The following is a 20,470-nucleotide window of genomic DNA, read 5'->3' on the forward strand; positions in this document are numbered from 1 at the left end:
AATCATATCAAGTATCTTTTCTGAGTACAAAAAAATGAAAGTAGGAGTCAATAACAGCAAGAAAACAAAGTTCACAAATACATGGAAACTAACACACTCTTGAATAAACATTGGGTCAAATAGGAAATCAAGAGGGAATTCAAAAAATATCTTGAGGGACGCCTAGGTGGCTCAGTCGGTTAAGCGTCTGCCTTCAGCTCGGGTCATGATCCCAGGGTCCTGGGATCGAGTCCCACATTGGGCTACTTGCTCCATGGGGAGCCTGCTTCTCCCTCTGCCTGCCACTCTCCCTGCTTGGGTTCTCTCTCTCTATCTCTATCTCTCTCTGACAGATAAATAAAATCTTTTAAAAAATATATCTTGAGGGCGCCTGGGTGGCTCAGTTGGTTAAGCGACTGCCTTCGGCTCAGGTCATGATCCTGGAGTCCCGGGATTGAGTCCCACATCGGGCTCCCTGCTCAGCGGGGAGTCTGCTTCTCCCTCTGACCCTCCCCCATCTCGTGCTCTCTTTCTCTCTCAATAAATAAATAAAATCTTTAAAAACAAAAAACAAAAAAAATATATATATCTTGAGACAAACAAAAGCAAAAACACAACTTACCAAAACTACGGAATGCAGCAAAAGCAATACTAAGAGGGAAGTTTATAGTGATCAACGCCTATATTTAAAAAGAAGATCTGAAAGAAACAACCTAACTTTACAACCCAAGGAACTAGAAAAAAGAATAAACTAAATCCAAAGTCAGCAGAAGGAAAGAAATAATAAAGATCAGACCAGAAGTAAATCAAATAGAGAATAGGAAAAAAAAAATCAACAAAACTAAGAGTTGGGTTTTTTTGAAAAAACAAAACTGGCAAAGTTTTCTTCTTAGCTAGACTAAGAAGAAAAGGAGACTCAAAATCATAAATGAAAAAGGAGACATTACAGTGGGTGTCTCAGAAATAAAAAGGAACATTAGGGACTATTATGAACAATTATATGCATGCAAATTGGATAACCTAGAAGAAATGGCTAAATTCCTAGAAACATATAATCTACCAAGGGTGAATCAAAAAGAAATAGAAAGGGCGCCTGGGTGGCTCAGATGGTTGAGCGTCTGCCTTCGGCTCAGGTCATGATCCCAGGGTCCTGGGATCGAGTCCCGCATCGGTCTCCCTGCTCCTTGAGAGCCTGCTTCTCCCTCTGCCTCCCTCTCTCTCTCTCTCTCTCATGAATAAATAAAATCTTAAAAAAAAAAAAGAAAGAAAGAAATAGAAAGCCTGAACAGGCCAATAACAAATAAGGAGGTTGAAGTAGCAATCAAAAATCTCCCCACAGGGGCACCTGGGTGGCTCAGTCAGTTTAGGCATCTGCCTTCAGCTCAGGTCATGATCCCAGGGTCCTGGGATTGAGCCCCACATAGGGCTCCCAGCTCAGCATGGAGTCCGTTTCTCCCTCTCCCTCGGCCTGCCACTCCCCTGCTTGTGCTCTCTGTCAAATAAACAAATAAAATCTTTAAAAAATTTTTTTAAAAATTCCCAACAAAGAAAAATCCAGGACCAGATGGCTTCACTGCTAAAAATTACCGGATTCCAATAAGAATTAATACCAATCCTTCTTAAAATTTTCCAAGAATTAAAGGAAAGGGAATACTTCCAAACTTATTTTATGAGGCCAGTGTAAAGATACCACTAGGAAAAGAAAAAAAAAGCTATAGGCCAGTACCTCTGATGAACATAGATGCAAAAATCCTCAATAAAATACTAGCAAACCAAATTCAAAAACACATCAAAAAGATTATACACGATGGGGCACCTGGGCGGCTCAGTCGTTGAGTGTCTGCCTTCAGCTCAGGTCATGATCCCAGGGTCCTGGGATAGAGTCCTGCATCAGGATCCTTGCCCTCTACCACTCCCCTTGCTTGTGTTCCCTCTCTCGGTCTCTCTGACAAATAAATAAAATTCTTAAAAAAAAAAAAAAGACAAGAGATAAGTGTTGGTGAGCATGTGGGAAAGAAGGCAACTTTGTGCACTATTGGTGGAATGCAAACTGGTATAGCCACTGTGGAAAACAGTATGGGGGTTCTTCAAAAGAATTAAAAACAGACCTACCATATGACTCAATGATCCCACTTCTGGGTATATATCCAAAGGAAATGAAAACACTATCTGGAAAAGATAACCTGTACCCCTCCCCCATTCATTGCAGGATTATTTACAGTAGCCAAGACATGCAAACAAACTAGTCTCCATCAATGGATGAAGAAAGAAAATGTGATATATAGACTATTATGATATTATGTGATATATAGATTAAATCATATGATTATAGAATATACATTATTCACCCAACAAAACAAAGAAGGAAATCCTGCCATTTGTGACATAAATGGATCTTGAAGGCATGCTGAGTGAAATAAGTCAAAGACAGACAAATATTATACGATCTCCTTTATATGTGGAATCTAAAAAAACAAACATAGATACAGAAAATAGATTGATGGTTGCCAGAGGCAGGGATTGGGAAGTGGCGAAAAAAGGGTGAAGGTGGTCAAAAGGTACAAACTTCGAATTGTAAGATAAATTAGTTCTTGGATATAATGTACAACATGGTGCCAATAGTTAGCAGTACTCTATTGTATATTTGAAATTTACCAAGAGTGTAATCTTAAAAGTTCTCATGGTCAAAGGCGGGGCGGGGATTGTAACTACCTGAGGTGATGGATGTTAACTAAACTTATTGTAATCATTTGTCAATGTACACATATATCAAATCATTGTCATACACCTAAAACTAATACAGTGTTACATATCAGTTATATGTCAGTAAAACTGGGGGGGAAAACCATCACTACAGTCCAACATAAATACCGGAATTTAAATAAATCGAATGCTAATAATAAAGAATCTTCAACTTCTCCAAGGGAGGAGAGGAATAGCTACTATTGATATATTTTAGGTAAATTCTACGTTAATATCTACTTGTAGAATATAGTGTTAGAGAACATTCTTGGTGGCTCATAAAACTCAAAGTGTGTTGTTTTAAACATAAAATCAAAATAAAATTTTACAATTAAAAAAAAGAGGTGCACCTGGGTGGCTCAGTCAGTTAGGCTCCTACCTTCAGCTCAGGTCATGATCCCAGGGTCCTGGGACTGATTCTGGCATAGGGCTCCTTCCTCAGCAGGGAGCCTGCTTCTCCCTCTGCCCCTCCCCCCTGCTTGTGTGCTCTCTCTCACTCTCAAATAATCTTTTAAAAAAATAAAAAATAATAAAAATTTTTAAAAAGAAATGGTGGTTTGTATATACAGTGAAACATTATCCAGCCTTTAAAAAGGAGATCCTGTCATTTCCAACAACATGAATGAACCTGGATGACATTATGCTGAGTGAAATAAACTAGACAAAGAAAGAAAAAAGCTTGCAGGATCTCAACTATGTAGAATCTTAAAAAGTCAAGTACATAGGAGTAGAGGGTAGAATGGTGATTTCCGGGCACAAGGAGGTGGAGGAAATGGAGAGATATTGGTCAAAGGGTACAAAGTTGCAGTTATGCAGGATGAGTAAGTGTCGAGAGTTAACCTGCCACACGATGACTGTAGTTAATACTGTATTGAACGCTTAAAATTTGCTGAGAGTGGATTTCACGTGCTCTCACCACACAGAAAGAGAACTGTAAGGTATGTTAGTCTGACTGCGTTATCATTTCACTATCAAAATCACGTTGTACACCTTAAATATATACAATTTCTATTTTAAAAATAGACAAATTGCATCGCATCATTTAATAGGTGTGTAACTTGGTAAAATTACTTAGCCCCTCTAAGCTTGGATTTACTCACTTGAAAATAGGGTTGTTTATTCATAGGGTTATCGTGAGGACTGAGCCACTGCATAGGTTCTATACCGTAATTTCCTCGAGCTTTGGGACTCTGATCATAAATTCTGAAGCCTGAGGCTACCGTAAAAGGAGCTGTGAGAAAGGAACTTGCTTCCAAGTGGAAAAAGCACCAACTGGGAGTCAGTCCATCTCCCAGTGGGGATTTACTACCATCTCACCGTGTAGCACTGGGCAGTCACCTAACTTTCCCAGGTCTCACTTTCCTCATCTGCAGTGTTCATTTATCGTGCCCTCGTACGCAGCAAACCAGGGAATCCGAGGAGGCCTCGCTGGGCTGATAAGTCCGGCCTTCCGCCGCTTCACCTGCGCGCGGCCCTGACCGAAACCCACTGGAGCACACCGCGCTCCGAAAGCGAGCTGAGCTGTGCTGTGCTGGGTGGGGGGACATTTGGCCACGAGATGGCAGCATTCTCCCAACCGACCGCATACGTACACTTTGCAACCGTAAACCCAGTTTAAAGAGGAAAACCTGCACCCGACTGCTGGGCTCCCCTTCCATTTTATCTTTCTCGGGTGGCCCCAGCTCGGGTTCATTAAGAGAGCAGCTTCTCAAAGCTCCTTGGGCCCTGAGCGCCGAGCGCGGGCGCTCTCGCGAGATCGCCGCCGGAAGTGGGTGGCCGCTGGGACGCCGCGGCTCGGTTCTCCGGAAGGGCAGCTTTTCACCGAAGCTCTGCAGCCACCTGAGCCAGAGCGCTCGCCTCCGAGGAAGAGCTCGCCCCTGCCGCGGCTTTTCCAGCCCAGATCTCTCGCTTTCGGCTGCGCCGACCGCACAGCTGCGCGGCCCGGCCTGCGGAGAGCCCGCCAGCCCCGACCCCGCCCTCCCTCCGCGCTGCAGTTAGGCCGCGCCCTGAGGCCCAGTCCGCGGCGGCTCCGGCGGGTGATGCCAAATACAGCCATGAAGAAAAAGGTGCTGTTGATGGGGAAGAGCGGGTCAGGGAAGACCAGCATGCGGTCGATTATCTTTGCAAATTATATCGCCCGCGACACCCGGCGTCTGGGTGCCACCATTGATGTGGAGCACTCCCACGTCCGATTCCTGGGCAACCTGGTGCTCAACCTGTGGGACTGTGGCGGTCAGGACACCTTCATGGAAAATTACTTCACCAGCCAGCGGGACAACATCTTCCGGAACGTCGAGGTTTTGATTTACGTGTTTGACGTGGAGAGCCGCGAACTGGAAAAGGACATGCATTATTACCAGTCGTGTCTGGAGGCCATCCTCCAGAACTCTCCCGATGCCAAAATCTTCTGCCTGGTGCACAAAATGGATCTGGTTCAGGAGGATCAGCGTGACCTGATTTTTAAAGAGCGAGAGGAAGACCTGAGGCGTTTGTCTCGCCCCCTGGAATGCGCTTGTTTTCGAACCTCCATCTGGGACGAAACGCTCTACAAAGCCTGGTCCAGTATTGTCTATCAGCTGATTCCCAATGTTCAGCAGCTGGAGATGAACCTAAGGAATTTTGCCCAAATTATTGAGGCCGACGAAGTCCTGCTGTTCGAGAGAGCTACGTTCTTGGTCATTTCCCATTACCAGTGCAAAGAGCAGCGTGATGTCCACCGGTTTGAGAAGATCAGCAACATCATTAAGCAGTTCAAGCTGAGCTGCAGTAAATTAGCCGCTTCTTTCCAGAGCATGGAGGTTCGGAATTCTAACTTCGCTGCTTTCATCGACATCTTCACATCAAACACGTACGTGATGGTTGTTATGTCGGATCCGTCGATCCCTTCTGCAGCTACTCTGATCAACATCCGCAATGCCAGGAAACACTTTGAGAAGCTGGAGAGAGTGGATGGTCCCAAGCACAGCCTCCTGATGCGTTGAATATTACCAAATGCCCTTTCTGAAAATGCTGAATTGCCTTTCCCCCCTTCCGCGCATCTTTTTTTTTTATATTCATAATGTCCTGTGCTTAAAAGTGGGCTTTGACATGTGTGCTGCTTACTACTTCCATCTTCCTTCCCTACTCCCCCGTCTTTAAACCTTGGACGCTATTTACTCAGCTATCCAGTAGAGCTTCAAGATGGCCTTTCTGAAAAGTTGGTATGGTGTAACACTAAAGTAGGTGGTGTGTGTGTGTGCGTGCGTGTGCGCCTTCTGATTATCTGGTTATAATAGATATACACGTTAAAGCCTTTACAGTATCTTCCTGTGTTCCTTACAAGATTGCAAAGATGGAATGTTACTATTTTATCAGCAAGGTATTAAAATGCATTTATAAATCCTTCTTGGCTTCAACCATGAATAAACATTTGCTGTTAGCAATTTAAAATATGGTCTTATTTGAAGTAACTTGAAGGTGGCTAATGTATAAACCTAAAGATTCTGACTGCCCACAAGTAATATTTAACTGGTTAATTTTGTGATCTAGTCCCCATCACCTTAGCGATAGTGAATGGCAGCTGGAAGCAGAGCAACTAAGAGTAGGGGCTCTGAGGCTAGACCACCTGAGTTGAGTTCATATTCTCCCTTCACTTGCTAGCCCTGTGAACTAGGCAAGGTACTTAATTTCATTCTGCTGTTTCCTCATTTGTGAAATGTGGGTAAGAGTAGCTCTACTTTTAGGATTGTTTAAAAAAAAATTAAAACATGGAAAGCACTTAGAATGGTGCCTGACATACTCAGTACTATGTGTCAGCTATCAGTACGACCACCTGAGCCATTCTCCCCCCACCCACCCACCCCTTAAATGCCTACTCCCAAATTACTGAAGCCTAGCTAAATGTTTGAGCCCTTACTAAATGCCACGTACTCAAGTACTTGATGTGTATTATCTTATTGAATCCACAACCTGAGGTAGATTACTTTTATTTCTTAATAGGTGAGAAAACTGATATGACCTTATTAAGGTCATTCAGCTGAACCTAGGCAGTATGATTATAGACCTGCCCCTTTCTTGACCATTACTCCCCACTACTTCCTCCATTAACAAAAGTTAATCCTAAAAATCTTAGTTTTTCAGGTGTACACTACACCTTCATATAATTCCCCTAATTTTACAGATTAAGGAAGCTGCAGCCCGGAAAGTTAAGCGACTTCTCAAAGAACAGTGTTTTGTTCACTTTGGGCAAATTCACTTCCCCATCTTTATCTATCTGGAAATTGGTTAATACCGGATCAGTCTTAAGATTGCCAGTTTTTAGGGAATGATTCTAAGGTTCCTAATTTGGAGTGGCAATGTGGTACAGTGAAGTCAGAAAACCCTTAAAATGTTCTATTCCAACTGCCTTACGCTTTTAAATGAAATCTAAGTATTTTAGAGCCAGACCTCTCTGATACACTCTTCTCACCATTTTACAAAAGACGCATTACCTTTGAATACAGACATTAAATAGAATAGAGCTTTAGCTTTTCCAAGACCTTTATAGCAGCAGCTGTGGATGACAAAGTCCCTACCCGTGAAGAGCAAGAAGCTATTCAGATCTAAGTTATTAAACTCTTCTACATGGGGCCTTTGGCAGTAAGTTAAAAGACTCAAGATGTGAAAAACTTGATAGATTTCCTTTTTAAAATCATTTTAAAATACCGCATTTAGTAAATCTAATTAAAATGGCAGTAACAAAATACTTTTACCCGAATCACTTAACCTCTCAAATTTCTTTTGTTGATTAAATTACTGGTAGACCTTTATATGTGATCATTCTAGGATGTGCAGGGCATAGTTCTTTTTGATATTATATAGGAAATTCCAGAGCAAGGTGGTATAATATTGAATGTTTATTCAAGGCTATAGTAAAGAGAACATATTTATAAACAGTCCCATAGAGGACTCACAAATATTTTAAATAGAGCATGTGGACTGGCACAGTGCCTAAGGTGAAAGCAACTGTGTATCTGCAAGATAACGTAAAAGAGAATTTTACCTTTGCAAGTACTTTTACATTATGGAAAATTTCCTTAAACATTTGTTTAATTTAGAATTCTAAGAGTAGGGAAAAAAATAAGGTTTCCTTTTATAAAGTTCTCAAGAATTCTGTTTTTCTCCCTTAGATAAAACTGACTTCATAGATCATGGTAAAAAATGGTTTCAAAATACTTGTATTTTTTCAGTTAAATTCCCAAATGTTTTTTTGGTTTTTTTGTTTTGTTTTTTGTTTTTTTGCCTCAAACACTCTTATTCCACTTGGTAACATTTTTCATGTTAAATATTACATGCTTCTCCTCTTTAAACATTTAAAACAATTAGGACATTCGGTCATTCGTTACTAAAGTTTCAAGTTGACATGGAAGTCAATTACACACCTTTATCTTACAAATAGTGAATAAAACGAGGTACATTCTGTATCATCTGTGATGAATGTAATGAGAAAAAGTACATTTAGAGCAGTAAGTAGCCCTCTTTACCATTATTTTAATCCCATCACATAGGAGGCAAAGAAAACAATTCCAATACTTAAGTATTTGCTAAAGATGATCCATGGCCCTTTGAGGATATGTATGTGTGGACACACACCTCCCACATCTACAAAGGTACGTATGTCCATATGTATATCATCAGTATGACTGGAAAGATCACATACATGCAACCATGAAAAAATGATAAAAGCACTACGTGAAAAATACTAAATGAATAAAAGATAAACTATAGATTTTAGAGAAGAGCTAAGTCCATGAATATGGAAAGGATTGATTAGGACTTCCAAGGTGGAAGTGACATTTGGTCTGAGCCCTAAAGGACAGCTATAATTGTGAATTAAGATTTCTAAAGAACCACGATGAACAAAAGCAGTTCAGTAAAAAAATGGGAAACGATAGTGGAAGGGGAATAGAGAAATCTACATAGGGGACACGATATGCCTTTAAATTTTAACTCTATTCTGGAATTAGCGATAAACCATTAATGGAATTTTAAACTAAGTGATCAAAACAGTCCTAAAGTTAAAAGGCAGCTCTGCAGGCAATACTGGAGAGGGAAGAGCCTGAAGGCAGTTAGGTCATAATCACAATGGTTTAGGAGAAATTGATAAATCAGAGATATTTTTGTTAATACTACTGGCATATAAAGGACAGGAAAGAATGCCGAACTCCCAACCTATTCCAGGTATGACTCACTTAACAATGTGGTGTTTGGAAATCCATATTGTCCAGAGACATTTTGATCTTTTGATTCTCAGTAATTAAGGGCCTCCCGCCCTTACTGTTGAAGTTGCACTACCTTATCAATTAACCTCTAAAGCAGTACATATATAATAATACACTTGCTTCTTTAAGGTACCCCAAGGCTAAATGTGACTCTATATCCCCCCAAGCAGTGCTTCTGAATCTTATTATTGAACCTAAGAATTACCAGGGAAGCATTTTTAAAATGTGGGTTCTTAATCCCCATTTTAGACCTACAGAATCTACAGCTTTTAGGATGTTTCCCAGATGATTCCTTGAGTCCACCTTAGACAAGTCATTTAAGCTCCCTAGCTTCAGTATCACTGTGAAATATGTACAATAACCACTATCTAACAGTAGAGTTATGACAATTGAATGAAACAGTATGTTTTCATGTCTAGGAATGGCCCTGGCACGTTGTGGAAGCTAATAGCCCTACCTCCTCCCTAATACATTAACTCTGGATTTACAGGTTAGTGGGTTTTCTTATGGCAGACTAGAGGATAGTTTTCCAGTTGATCTACAGTCCCTCATTTGTTGTATTAACTAATAAAGGAATATAGCACCCCAGGAGAAACTGCTCTTCCTCTTTCTTTACCACTGCAAAATAAGGAAGTTATATGTGCTTTTCTTTGGTCTTTTCTCACAAAAAGACTGGCCTTCAAACTGGGATCAAACAACTTAGCAAAAGCCGAAAATGAGCCAAGGAAGATGAACAGTTAAACCCAACCACCTCCAGAACTCTCCCCTTCAACTTCTCTCCTTATCAGTTTCTTGACAAACGGACAAGGTTTTGATGGTTAAGAACTGGGGCTAGACAGAGGGGTACCATAGGTGCTATCACCTTTCCAGTGCATGCGCATTGCTCCTGGTTCAGAGGGCAACGGCATGTATACACTTTGATGGTGGAGACAAGCCATTTTCTCAGCGAAGGGTCATGACAGAGTGAGGCACGTTACTGTTAAGGGAGGCCTCACCTGACTCCCACTCAGTCCACAAGGTCAATCGGAGGCCAACTCCTGTGGCCATATCCTTTAGCCTGGCCTTTTAGTTACTTCTAGGTCTTATGGTATATTAAGGAAGGAAAATAGGGTCAAATCCTAGCTTTACCACTGACTTAACTGTGACACTGAGCAAGTACACCGAATTCAGTTTTCTCAAGTTATTTTGAAGCTATTCATAGGCTGTGGCATACTGATGGTTTTTAAGAAGGAAAGTAAAACAATAAAAATTACCTGCTTTCCCAAAAACCATGCCCCCAAATAAACCAACAACAGTAAACAGAAACTAATAAATGTTTAATTTACATTTTTTCTGTTAAAATATAAAACTAGGGTTAAATTAAATTCTCAAAGTCTAAATTAGACTAAATATAAACCTGCTGTACAACCCATTGAATGGATTTATAGTTTGACAGTGTTCCTTAAAAGTGTCTAGTCATCTTCCATCTTTTTCCTTTTTTCTAAATTCATTCTGCCCCAGTCTTCACTTATCATCACATATACTTTATTTCATCAAACATTTTCCAGGACCAACGTACTACTTAAATAATCATTAAGCCCGTTTAGAGCTTTCCCAAACTTGAACTTTTCTCACCTTGACTACACATCCCAAGGTACTACTTTTTTCACTTCTTTTGGCTAGTACTATAATGTTCCATAAAGAAACAATAAAAGTTATGTATTTCCCTAAAATGAAAGATCAGTATTCAATGGTTATGTTAACCAGTTAATAAAAGTATATCAAAAACCACTTGTTTGTTAATCAACTGAAATTGTAACAATAAATTAAACTAATACTTTGCTATTTACTTAATGCTTACAAATTATTCAAGGAATCAAAATGGCTTCACAAAACTTGATGTCTGCTTCCCAAATACTTCACATTTTTTAACCCCAGATCCATACAAGGAGAAAAATCCAAACATACTCTCTTTACCTAAAAACTAAAGTCTGCTAAAAGGCATTATTTAGGATTTTTTAGACCTAGAAAAAGAGTTATACTTCCAACATGTATTTAAATTATAAATCCGTTTTTATCCTGTGACACTGCTTGAAATTTAAGTATATCATAGTTAAATTAACTGGGCTTCTGCTTCATCTCTTCAAGTCTGATGGAAATTCGTTAGCATCAAGGCTCTTATTCAAGATTTCTTCTTCTGCAAAGGTGATTTTAAAAAAGAGAAAAGGATAATCAAACATTACAAAGAAAAAAATTAAACAGGACAAGTTCCAAATAGTAGCAAATTTCAGTCTTCTTAAATAAAATGTTCACATGCAAATGATTATGATAAAAATTACCATTATTCTCACTGAGGTACCTTTTCTCCAGAGAGTATCAATACATCCCTCTTAGAATACTTTTTAATATACCAGTGTTTAATTATCATGGGAAAATCAGTGATAAATAATGAATCTGTATCACCAAATCTATGCTTGCTCTAACACGCTTTAAGAACAGGGTTTTTTTTTTTAATCTCTATGATGAAAATTTTTGACATACAAAAATAAAGAGAATTATCGTCAACCCAATGTATCCATTATCCAGCTTCAGTAATTAATACTGTTATGTGAACTGTGTCCCCCAGAAAGACATGATGAACTTCTAACCTCAGTACCTCAGAATGCGGCCTTATTTAGAAAGAGGGTCATTCAAGATATAATCATTAGGATGAGGTCATTCTGGAGTAGGGTGGGCACTTAAACCTGTATGACTAGTGGCCTTATAAAGAAGGCACGCAGACACACAAGAGGAGAAAGCCATGTGAAGATGGAGGCAGAGATGAGAGCTGTGCTAACACAAGCCAAGGAACTACCAAGCCAAGGGGCTACCAGAAGCTGGGAAAGGCGAGAAGGATCTTCCTCTGGTGGCTTCAGAGGGACCAAGGCCCTGCTAACACCTTGATTCTGGATTCCAGCCTTCAGAACTTATTGTATCCAGAGACAATAGATTTCTGTTGTTTTAAGGTACCCGGTTTGTGGTACTTTGTATGGCTGCCCCAAGAAACGAATACACTAACCTATCTTGTCACCCATCCCCCTCAAATTTATTTCAAAATAAATTACAGATATATTACTACAAGAATGATATTTAACATACATAGTGCTACTCAACATTTTTAGAACCATCTTCCACTAGCCAAGATTTTGATGAGATTTACTTTCTGATTGTATTATGAAAGCAACAGGTTTCAGGTTTTGGTTTTATTTTCCACCCCTGTCCCACACTAAACTATATACCCATCGCTTGAGATTCTGAAAGTACCCATAGAAGTGACAGGTTCACTCTTCTCATCCTAGTCGAAGGAACAAAGAGCATATTTTATCACATTAACAATAAAGATCATGCAACATTCAATGCATACTACTGTTACAAGAGGTTGAGAGAAAAATTCAATAGGTCAATATGCACAAGTCTAGTTAAATCTTACCTTTTAAATTAGGTAGAAGTTCTCCAAGACTACATGGTATTGCGGTTTTCAATCTTTGTTCCACTGGAGAAAACTTAATTAGTGGTGAAAGTGACCGTTTCCTTTCACCAAGGGACATGCGTAAAGATGGTTTTGTATAGTCAACATGCAAATCGTGAGTACCCAAAAAGTCAAGCATATCATCTGTTTGCATGTTTGTGGGAATAGAGCTCAATTCTGGTTTGTGTCCTTCAAGTGTTTCAGGATTAGAAAGGTCACTTTCTTCCCTTTCCTTGAATAGAGATTTTTTCAGAGCTTCATATCTACGACTAATAGCCTGTAAATTACAGTCCGATTCTGGAGTAGTTGGTCTTTCTCCCACAACATCTTCTGGAAAAATGCCACTGTGCATAGGACTATTTGGCTCCAGTTTAAAATTGGCTTCTGTACTACTGGAGCTATTAAGACTTAAGTTACCAACTTCTTCTGGAAGAGTTTCATGTAATATGCCAAAATCAATATCCTTTAAACTCCTGGAACTAGTTCCACTTGATACTTGAAAAGAGTCCCATAACATACTTTTATGCATGAAAGGCTCCTTGTAAGAAGCCTGCAAGTGGTCAAGAGAAGACTCTTCTTCATTGCTACCCATTACAACTCTCCTAGTACCTACAGCAGGGGAGACTGTCTCTGTTTGGCTAGTTTCTAAAAGCTTGTTCTGTAATGCTGCACACTCCAAACCTTGCTTGCACATTATTTTCTTACTTAACAAATCTGACTGATTTTGTGTCGATGGTCCACCTATGTGACTGGTCACCACATGTTTCTGAGGCACACACTTGAGGCAATCTGAAACAACTTCCTCTTCAGGCAAATGGGAATGGCCAGAATTGGATACAGTGCTTGCTGAGAGAAAGCTGGTCCTGCTAATTTCTCTTGGGTTATGCAACACAGGTAAGGATTCTGGCAATACTTCTTCTCTATGTTCAGCATCCACCTGAATTGGTTCTGTACTTCTGTTATCTTCCATTTCGACAGCTTTTCTCCATGAGCTCCTAATTTCACTTACTAATTAAGGGAAGGGGGAACACAATTTATTAATATTCCCAAACAGAGCATGCAATTAAAAATTTCATTTCTAGCGCTCAACATAAAGCTACCAACTCACTGTACGTTACACAGATATGCCCACTGGATGACAAGACTCCACAACCAACCAAAGGCCAACAACATGAAAGAACTCCTTCTCCAACTGATCACACACAAATAACAAAAGCTGTCCCTGAAATGTGCATATACTTGCACACAGCACATTAGAAAGATGTCTTCTTATCCGTCTAAGCTAGGATTCAGCAAAATTTTTCTGTAAAGGGCAGACAGTAGTATTTTAGGCTTTGTAGGCCATCGGTCTATGGCGACTACCCAACTGTGCTACTATAACATGAAAGCAAGCATAAACAATATGTTGACAAATCAGCAAGGCTGTGTTCAATACAACTTTATTTACAAAAACACAGAGGGCAAGCTAGATTTGGTTCACAGCTTGTAGTTTGCTGACCAATGCTAGGTTGTGGCTAGGTTCAACCTGAACTGAAATCAATTTAACTTCAAATATGAACTCAACCAGGATGATGTGCCATACGGACAACAAAATCAGAATTTTGCCAACACAGATTATAGGTTACAAGAAAAAAATACTGGGCAGTCTAGCTAGCTAGAGAGGGGTAGAAACGATTTCTATATACACAATTTTTCGCTGATGTTGCTGGCTGCTGACTGGAAGGACACAGCCTATACATCTACAAATGATGAGCACAGGTCAGATATGGAGGCAGAGGGTTTTTGTTTTGATTTTATTTTTTTTTTAAGATTTTATTTATTGACTTGAGACACAGAGATACAGAGAAAGAGAGAGCACATGTAGGGGGAGAGGCAGAGGGAGAAGGAGAAGCAGGCTCCCGCAGAGCAGGGAGCCTGATGTGGGGCTTGATCCCAGGACCCTGGGGCCATGACCTGAACCGAAGGCAGACGCTTAACGACTGAACCACCCAGGCGTCCCTATTTGTTTTGTTTCTAAAGATTTTATGTATTTGTGAGAGAGAGGGGGAGAGAGAGCACAAGCAGGGGGAGCAGCGGGCAGAGGGAGAAGCAGGCTTCCCGCTGAGCAGGACCCTGGGATCATGACCTGAGCAGAAAGCAGACGCTTAACTGACTGAGCCACCCAGGCATCCCGGCAGAGGGTGTTTTAAAAGTAGTCAATTGAAATATTTTCTAGGAAAGAGACAAGTAAAACAAAAACAAAATTGTAGAGTATCACGGCAAAATAATAGTGCTCACAAGCTGCTTTATCAGTGAGAACACCCACACTTAATACTTCAATAAAAGTCCTTACATCAAAACAAATAAAGAGCTATTGCCATTAAACTGAAACAGAAAAGAATTTTAAAGTGAGTTTCCAGAAGATATGCCAGACCAGGGTTCTAACAGTAGTAATGTCTAAGAAAGAAAGTAAGTGATAGAAATCATTATTAACTTACTCAAGTTTTCTGGCGTTCGGGGAATTTGGTTCCTTGTTAAGAATGGGTTAGACACTAGAGAATCAACTAGTTCCTCTAATTTTACTTCTTTTCCTTTAGAGGGCTGTGGTGAATCAGATAAAACTGCCCTGGCAACCTAAAACAGAAAAGGTAAAGCAAAAATTACCACATCCATTGGTGGAATACAACAAAAGCCCTGATAAGAACAAATCAGCACCTGCCGGGCAGCAGCCCCTACCACAGCAGACAGCACAAAAAGCCGCCCAAAAACATAGCTCCCAGCTGCTCTGTATCATCTACCTAGGCACAGTCCTGTAAGGTGAACTAAAACATCAAACTGTTTCCACCCTTCTTCTCTTAACTGGATATCCCATTATAAAGGAAGGTAAAAATCTTTATACCTGAGAAGATTCAGAGATAATCCTGACTACACAGTGATCTAAGCTACTATCTGCCACATCTTTGAACTTGACAATTCTGTATCAGCTGAAGTGGCTAGTTTTAAAGCAAGCAGATTTTTCTTAATTATAACCCACCTGCACAGTAACACCTCTATTAACAAATGAAATACACTCTGACAACATACTTCTTTGCCAGAAACCTCATTATGAGACATAAATTAGTGAACAAGGCATAGGAGTACATTCTAAAATAGAGACAGTATACAATATGAAACAGCACTGTACAATTTCAATAAAACTGGAAAACAAAAAACATGCACATTAAAAACACTGCCCCAAGAGCCCTAAAAAATATACTTCCTAGAACCATAATCAAATAGACCCCCATTTGCCCTCCCCCATGAAAACAGAAGATGTCTTAGAATTCAAACACTAAATATTTCTTGTCACCAACACTACTAAAGAAAATTAATTTCACTTTATTTTCAGAGCTTTATGAGATTTTAGGACTCTCCCCTTCCATCCCATCCCATTCTACTGCTAATATAAATTCTTTTAATTGCAAATGTCTTTCCTTCTATATCAGGAAAGAAAAACAGACTGAACATCTTTTATGTGGAGTCCATCAACCAACAAGGAGAAATAATATAAACCTGAAAGATTTTAAAGTATTTATTGACCATGAAAAGGGTTCAACCTCTTCATGTTACAAACAAGAAAATGACTGACATCCAGCTCTCTTATTTGGACATCATTCACTTACTTTGATCAAAACTGAGATAAAGAAGGGAACTCCAATACCTGAATCAATATGCACTAAACCCAATTTTTCTTTCAGTCTCTCAGGAATATAAAGTAGCTGATTTATTTTCAGGCTCCTTGTCCCAATTCAAACAATGCTAAGGGATGTTGTGGGAAATGTAATAAAAATAACATTAGAGAATGGCTTGAGAATGTGTGTAAACTTCTGCAGTAAATAGTACAATATTACTATCAAGCAACAGTAGCATTATGTAGTCACTTGCTAGTGAAAAGTCACTTGTCAGGAAAACCAAGATCATGAACAATGATGCATTTAATGACTTTTTAAATATTTAGAAAGCAAAAGGATAAACACTATGCTTAGTGATAATATGATATTGCATAGTTTTTGTTCTAACATTCAAAAAAAGAGGAAGCTTGGCTAAGGAAAAGCAACATTCAGATTATTTTTTTTAAAGCAGATTATTTTAATAGAATATAATCATTGGTTATATTTATCTAGCAATTTATGTAATGGTTAATTCCAAAAATACCATACCTGTGTTATTTTTATACTTTTGGATGATACTTATAGAATGGGACTGGGTTCTAAACCATGGATATAATGTTAAATAAGTTTATATTAATCTATTTCTATTTTTTGGGAGAACCAATTTTGCTTTAACCATGATTTTCATTATCTGTGCCCTCCTTTCCCAAATTAACCCATTAATCAATAATTAACTGTAACTTCACTTATAATCTCAATGCCAATGAGAAAATAATATTTCAGTGTACTTATTATAATCTTTTTCTAACCTCTTCTACCAGATGATCTTGCTCTTTTTGGAATGGATCTCTATTTTTAGCTGGCAGAGACCCTGTAAATGCAGTATTCTCGGTACTCCTTGCAGTATCTGATGATAGAGAGTCTTTCGTTTCAAATTTTGATGTCTTCTTAGAAGGTGTTTCACTTCCCTCTCTAGGAGTTCTTATCTTCATGTCCTGAAGAAGACAGACATGTAATGTTAAAACTTTAATGACTATGGCTGATCTTCAATTAGAGGTTCCTGAGTTATCACAAACCTATAAAAGGCTAACATTGTGAAATCATATGTTCACTGGCACAATTAAATAATTCCAATAATTCCATTTTGAAGCAATAGGATATATGTAAATACAAAATAACTGGGAAAGCGGCAAAAATAATATTTTACCGTAAGTTAGTTTGATCAGATTAAAAATTGTTTTAAAATATACCTTTTCAAGTAATCTAACACTGTTTCTATCTGATGATGAAACTGGCTGTGACAGGAAAGCAGCAGGTCTAAAAGGAAAAAAGATAATAAGTCCAAATTATAATCAGGAAAGAATTCCATTCACTTGCTATATCAGAATAATTTAAAGAAACTGTCAAAAAATTAAAAAAAATAAAGAAACTGTCTGCCCCGTATCTGTCCGTTACGATTTCCCTCAATTCATCCCGGTCATCGAAAGGCAGTTTATTCTAGGGAGGGATGGTGACAATCAGAGCAGTACTTCAGCCCCATTTGTGTATCAGCCTCCCAAACGGCAAACATTTTCCTTAACCACTATATATTTTAAGTCAACAACATTCTTTATGAGGTTGAATGACTTGATTAACACTAGAATCGCATTATTATATTATCCTTAGGCTTCAGATCACAGAATTTCATTGTAACAGAGACTTTAAGATTTTGATCTTTCATGTCCAAAATCAGTTTCTCTTATGCTGAATCTTGCATGATAGCACATACATTACTTACACTTACAGTCAAGTCATAAGGTTGTTCAGTTTCAGTTTGCTGCGTTCTACACATAGCATTCCTTACTCTCTTAGATTCTCTCGCCCCTTTGGATAAACATAAAAACCTTACACATCAATTACAAAATAAGTAATTAAATTTTTAAAGCCATCAAAGCAATAACTTCATCTTCATCTTGAAAGAGCTTTCAAATTCAGTCATGGATGGGGTCTGCTCACTGGTCAAAGCTTTTCTACTCCAGGTAATACAAAAGTCAAGATTACCACGGAGACCACCTTCAATATCAAGTATGTTGGTGCTTTGCTTTCTGTTCACAGCCAGAAGTACAAAAATTAATAGCTTTAAAACATTTCAAGTAGGGCGCCTGGGTGGCTCAGTCGTTAAGCATCTGTCTTCGGCTCAGGTCATGATCCTAGGGTCCTGGGATCGAGCCCCACATCGGGCTCCCTGCTCGGTGGGAAGCCTGCTTCTCCCTCTCCCCCTGCCCCTGCTTGTGTTCCCTCTCTCGCTGTGTCTCTGTCAAATAAATAAATAAAATCTTTAAAAAATAAAATAAAACATTTCAAGTAACAGCAAATATGCTTTTTCAAACTTTTTCAAATATGAGCTTCTTGGAATCTTTATCTACCTTCCAAACAGAATTCAAGATCACTGAAACTGCTTCAAGGCTCAACTCTACCTCAAGAGAATATAATCTAGATGTCAAAAGAAAAAAATTAATCATCTACTGTGACTTTATCTTAAATTTTCCAAAAAGTGACATTAAAATCATCAAAAAGCCCCCTGACACAGGGCTAGCAATCTAAGATGCCACTAGGATGCCACCACCAGATTGTGAGCTCCTGGAGGACAAAAGACTATGTCCTTCCTGGCTATTGCCAGGAACCAACACAGTGCCTGGTATTGGCAGTGCAATACATGTTTGTAACTAACCAATGGATTGACTGAATCAACGAATAAACATCACTTGAGCATGAGGCTCTATGGATAGAGGCCACCAAATTTTTCTATTTGGATCATTCTTACAGAGCCTCATAAGAGACAAAAATGGAAATATATTCTCTCCCTTCCTCTCTCCCTTTTCTGAATTGGTAACATGCTATCAGACCTGCTAACATCTCAATCCAAGCCAACTTTAAAGCAGCCCTGGCTCAGCCCTTACTCTCTAACCGCTTCCGATGCCAAAACTGAGGGCCACAAAATCCTAGCACTGTAACAGATAAAGAGAGAGTGTCGCTCCCATTATGGGAATTTATCCTAAGGAAAGAGCACACCCAAAAGAAAATAAGAGACGACATGCTTTTTATAGTAGTAAAAGAAACTGAGGAAAATCTAAGAGTCTAAAAAATAAATGTTACAAAGCCATAAGTAAAAATCAGTAATACACTGTTAAGAAAACATAAACACACAAAAAACTGTACTTATGGATATTAATGTTTAGAAAATTTTGAGTGGATTCAATTTATATGTTTGTACATAAAGCCCAAAAAACCAACTTGCAAAGAAAGTCTAATAAGTGATTTGTTAGAATTTTAGCTAATTATTCATTTTTATTTTGTTACAATATATCTACAGTTAAAGATACAACAAAGAGAAATTATAAAAAGAAAAAGATACGTGATTAGAATTCAATTTCTAAGACTAAGGACATTTAGTTGGCAAGCATGCAAGATCATACTGCCCTATTTCTGAAATGCAATAAAGGAGGAACTGTAGAGGCTAAAAGTCTAAAACTGCACTGCCACCACTAGAAATATCATGGAACCCTCCCTCCTAGAAACCACTGCAAAGAAAGGTAGTGCCCAGAGTGTATAGCAAAGGTACCACCAATCACTGAATTCTGGTTTTAAGTATATGGTAAAGCCTCCATCAGCTCACTCTGATCAAAACCAGCCATGAGATTTATGGAGAAGACAACAGCTATTCTGGTACCCATGAGTGACAACTGCATGTGAAAGGGCTAATAACACACAGTAATTATGCTAAAAACTACATGCTTTCCATGCTTTTTCATTAAATAGCTGTTATTGATCATATCCACATACGAATTTCTAAATTAACTACATTGATACTGACATTAAGATGATGCCACTACAAATAACAGCTGAACTACACGCTAAAAAAGGGTATTATTTTAAGTACAGTCTACCTATATTACACATTTTATTTTTATATTTTATATTTTATATTTATACTAAACATTTTATTACAAAATACCTTTACAATAAAGAATTCTGAGCAACAAGCTTCTTTCCTCATGACTCAATTCTTCACCTTCTTCTGTTTTGCTATCAAGCAGCAGTAATAATTCATATCCCATTGAGCACTTATTTGTCCCTCACCACCAACAGCCGTCCCCTACACCTCCCCCCTTCGATATCCCAAACCTATAATTAAAGTATCAGAAGATAATTAAAAGATCTAACGGCTTGGAAGAGTATAAATCTGGAAATCAAAGTTTATTTAATACAATCTCTTTTTCCTATATTAAGAGAATTCCATGTGAACTAAATTCTTAGGGGCTAAGTGTCTGGCTCCTACTGAATCCTGATAGTATATCTTAGTACAAAACTCTGCTTCAAGAAAGAATCTTGAAGTTCAATGAAGTTCATAAATA

The 20,470-nt window shown here is 38.7% G+C and overlaps 2 protein-coding genes and 1 non-coding gene across 3 annotated transcripts in view; 1 reads left to right on the top strand and 2 right to left on the bottom strand.

The window, feature by feature from the left end:
- Positions 1–4,493: 4,493 nt before the first annotated feature.
- On the top strand, positions 4,494–6,105 carry RRAGA (Ras related GTP binding A). The gene has a single exon (XM_028107315.2). The coding sequence runs from the start codon at positions 4,761–4,763 to the stop codon at positions 5,700–5,702; it is 942 nt and encodes a 313-aa protein (XP_027963116.1). The 5' UTR covers positions 4,494–4,760; the 3' UTR covers positions 5,703–6,105.
- A 1,447-nt stretch (positions 6,106–7,552) lies between these two features.
- HAUS6 (HAUS augmin like complex subunit 6) overlaps positions 7,553–20,470 on the bottom strand; it is a 44,253-nt gene continuing 31,335 nt past the window's right edge. Inside the window, exons 13-17 of the mRNA XM_028107270.2 lie at positions 17,327–17,393; positions 16,886–17,071; positions 14,925–15,060; positions 12,409–13,455; positions 7,553–11,136 (exon numbers count right to left, since the gene is read on the bottom strand). Coding sequence (XP_027963071.2) covers positions 11,075–11,136; positions 12,409–13,455; positions 14,925–15,060; positions 16,886–17,071; positions 17,327–17,393 — 1,498 coding nt within the window. The 3' untranslated portion in view covers positions 7,553–11,074. The remainder of the gene's footprint in view (positions 11,137–12,408; positions 13,456–14,924; positions 15,061–16,885; positions 17,072–17,326; positions 17,394–20,470) is intronic.
- LOC114212465 (small Cajal body-specific RNA 8) lies at positions 17,504–17,634 on the bottom strand. The gene has a single exon (XR_003609972.1).

This window comes from Eumetopias jubatus, unplaced genomic scaffold (assembly GCF_037043125.1).
Source record: "Eumetopias jubatus isolate StellerSeaLion01/CBP00866 unplaced genomic scaffold, mEumJub1_p1.0 scaffold_15, whole genome shotgun sequence".
NCBI classification, from domain to species: domain Eukaryota; kingdom Metazoa; phylum Chordata; class Mammalia; order Carnivora; family Otariidae; genus Eumetopias; species Eumetopias jubatus.

Excerpts from the sequence above, each read along its gene's own strand:
- RRAGA (XM_028107315.2), top strand. The coding sequence starts at position 4,761 with ATGCCAAATACAGCCATGAAGAAAAAGGTGCTGTTGATGGGGAAGAGC.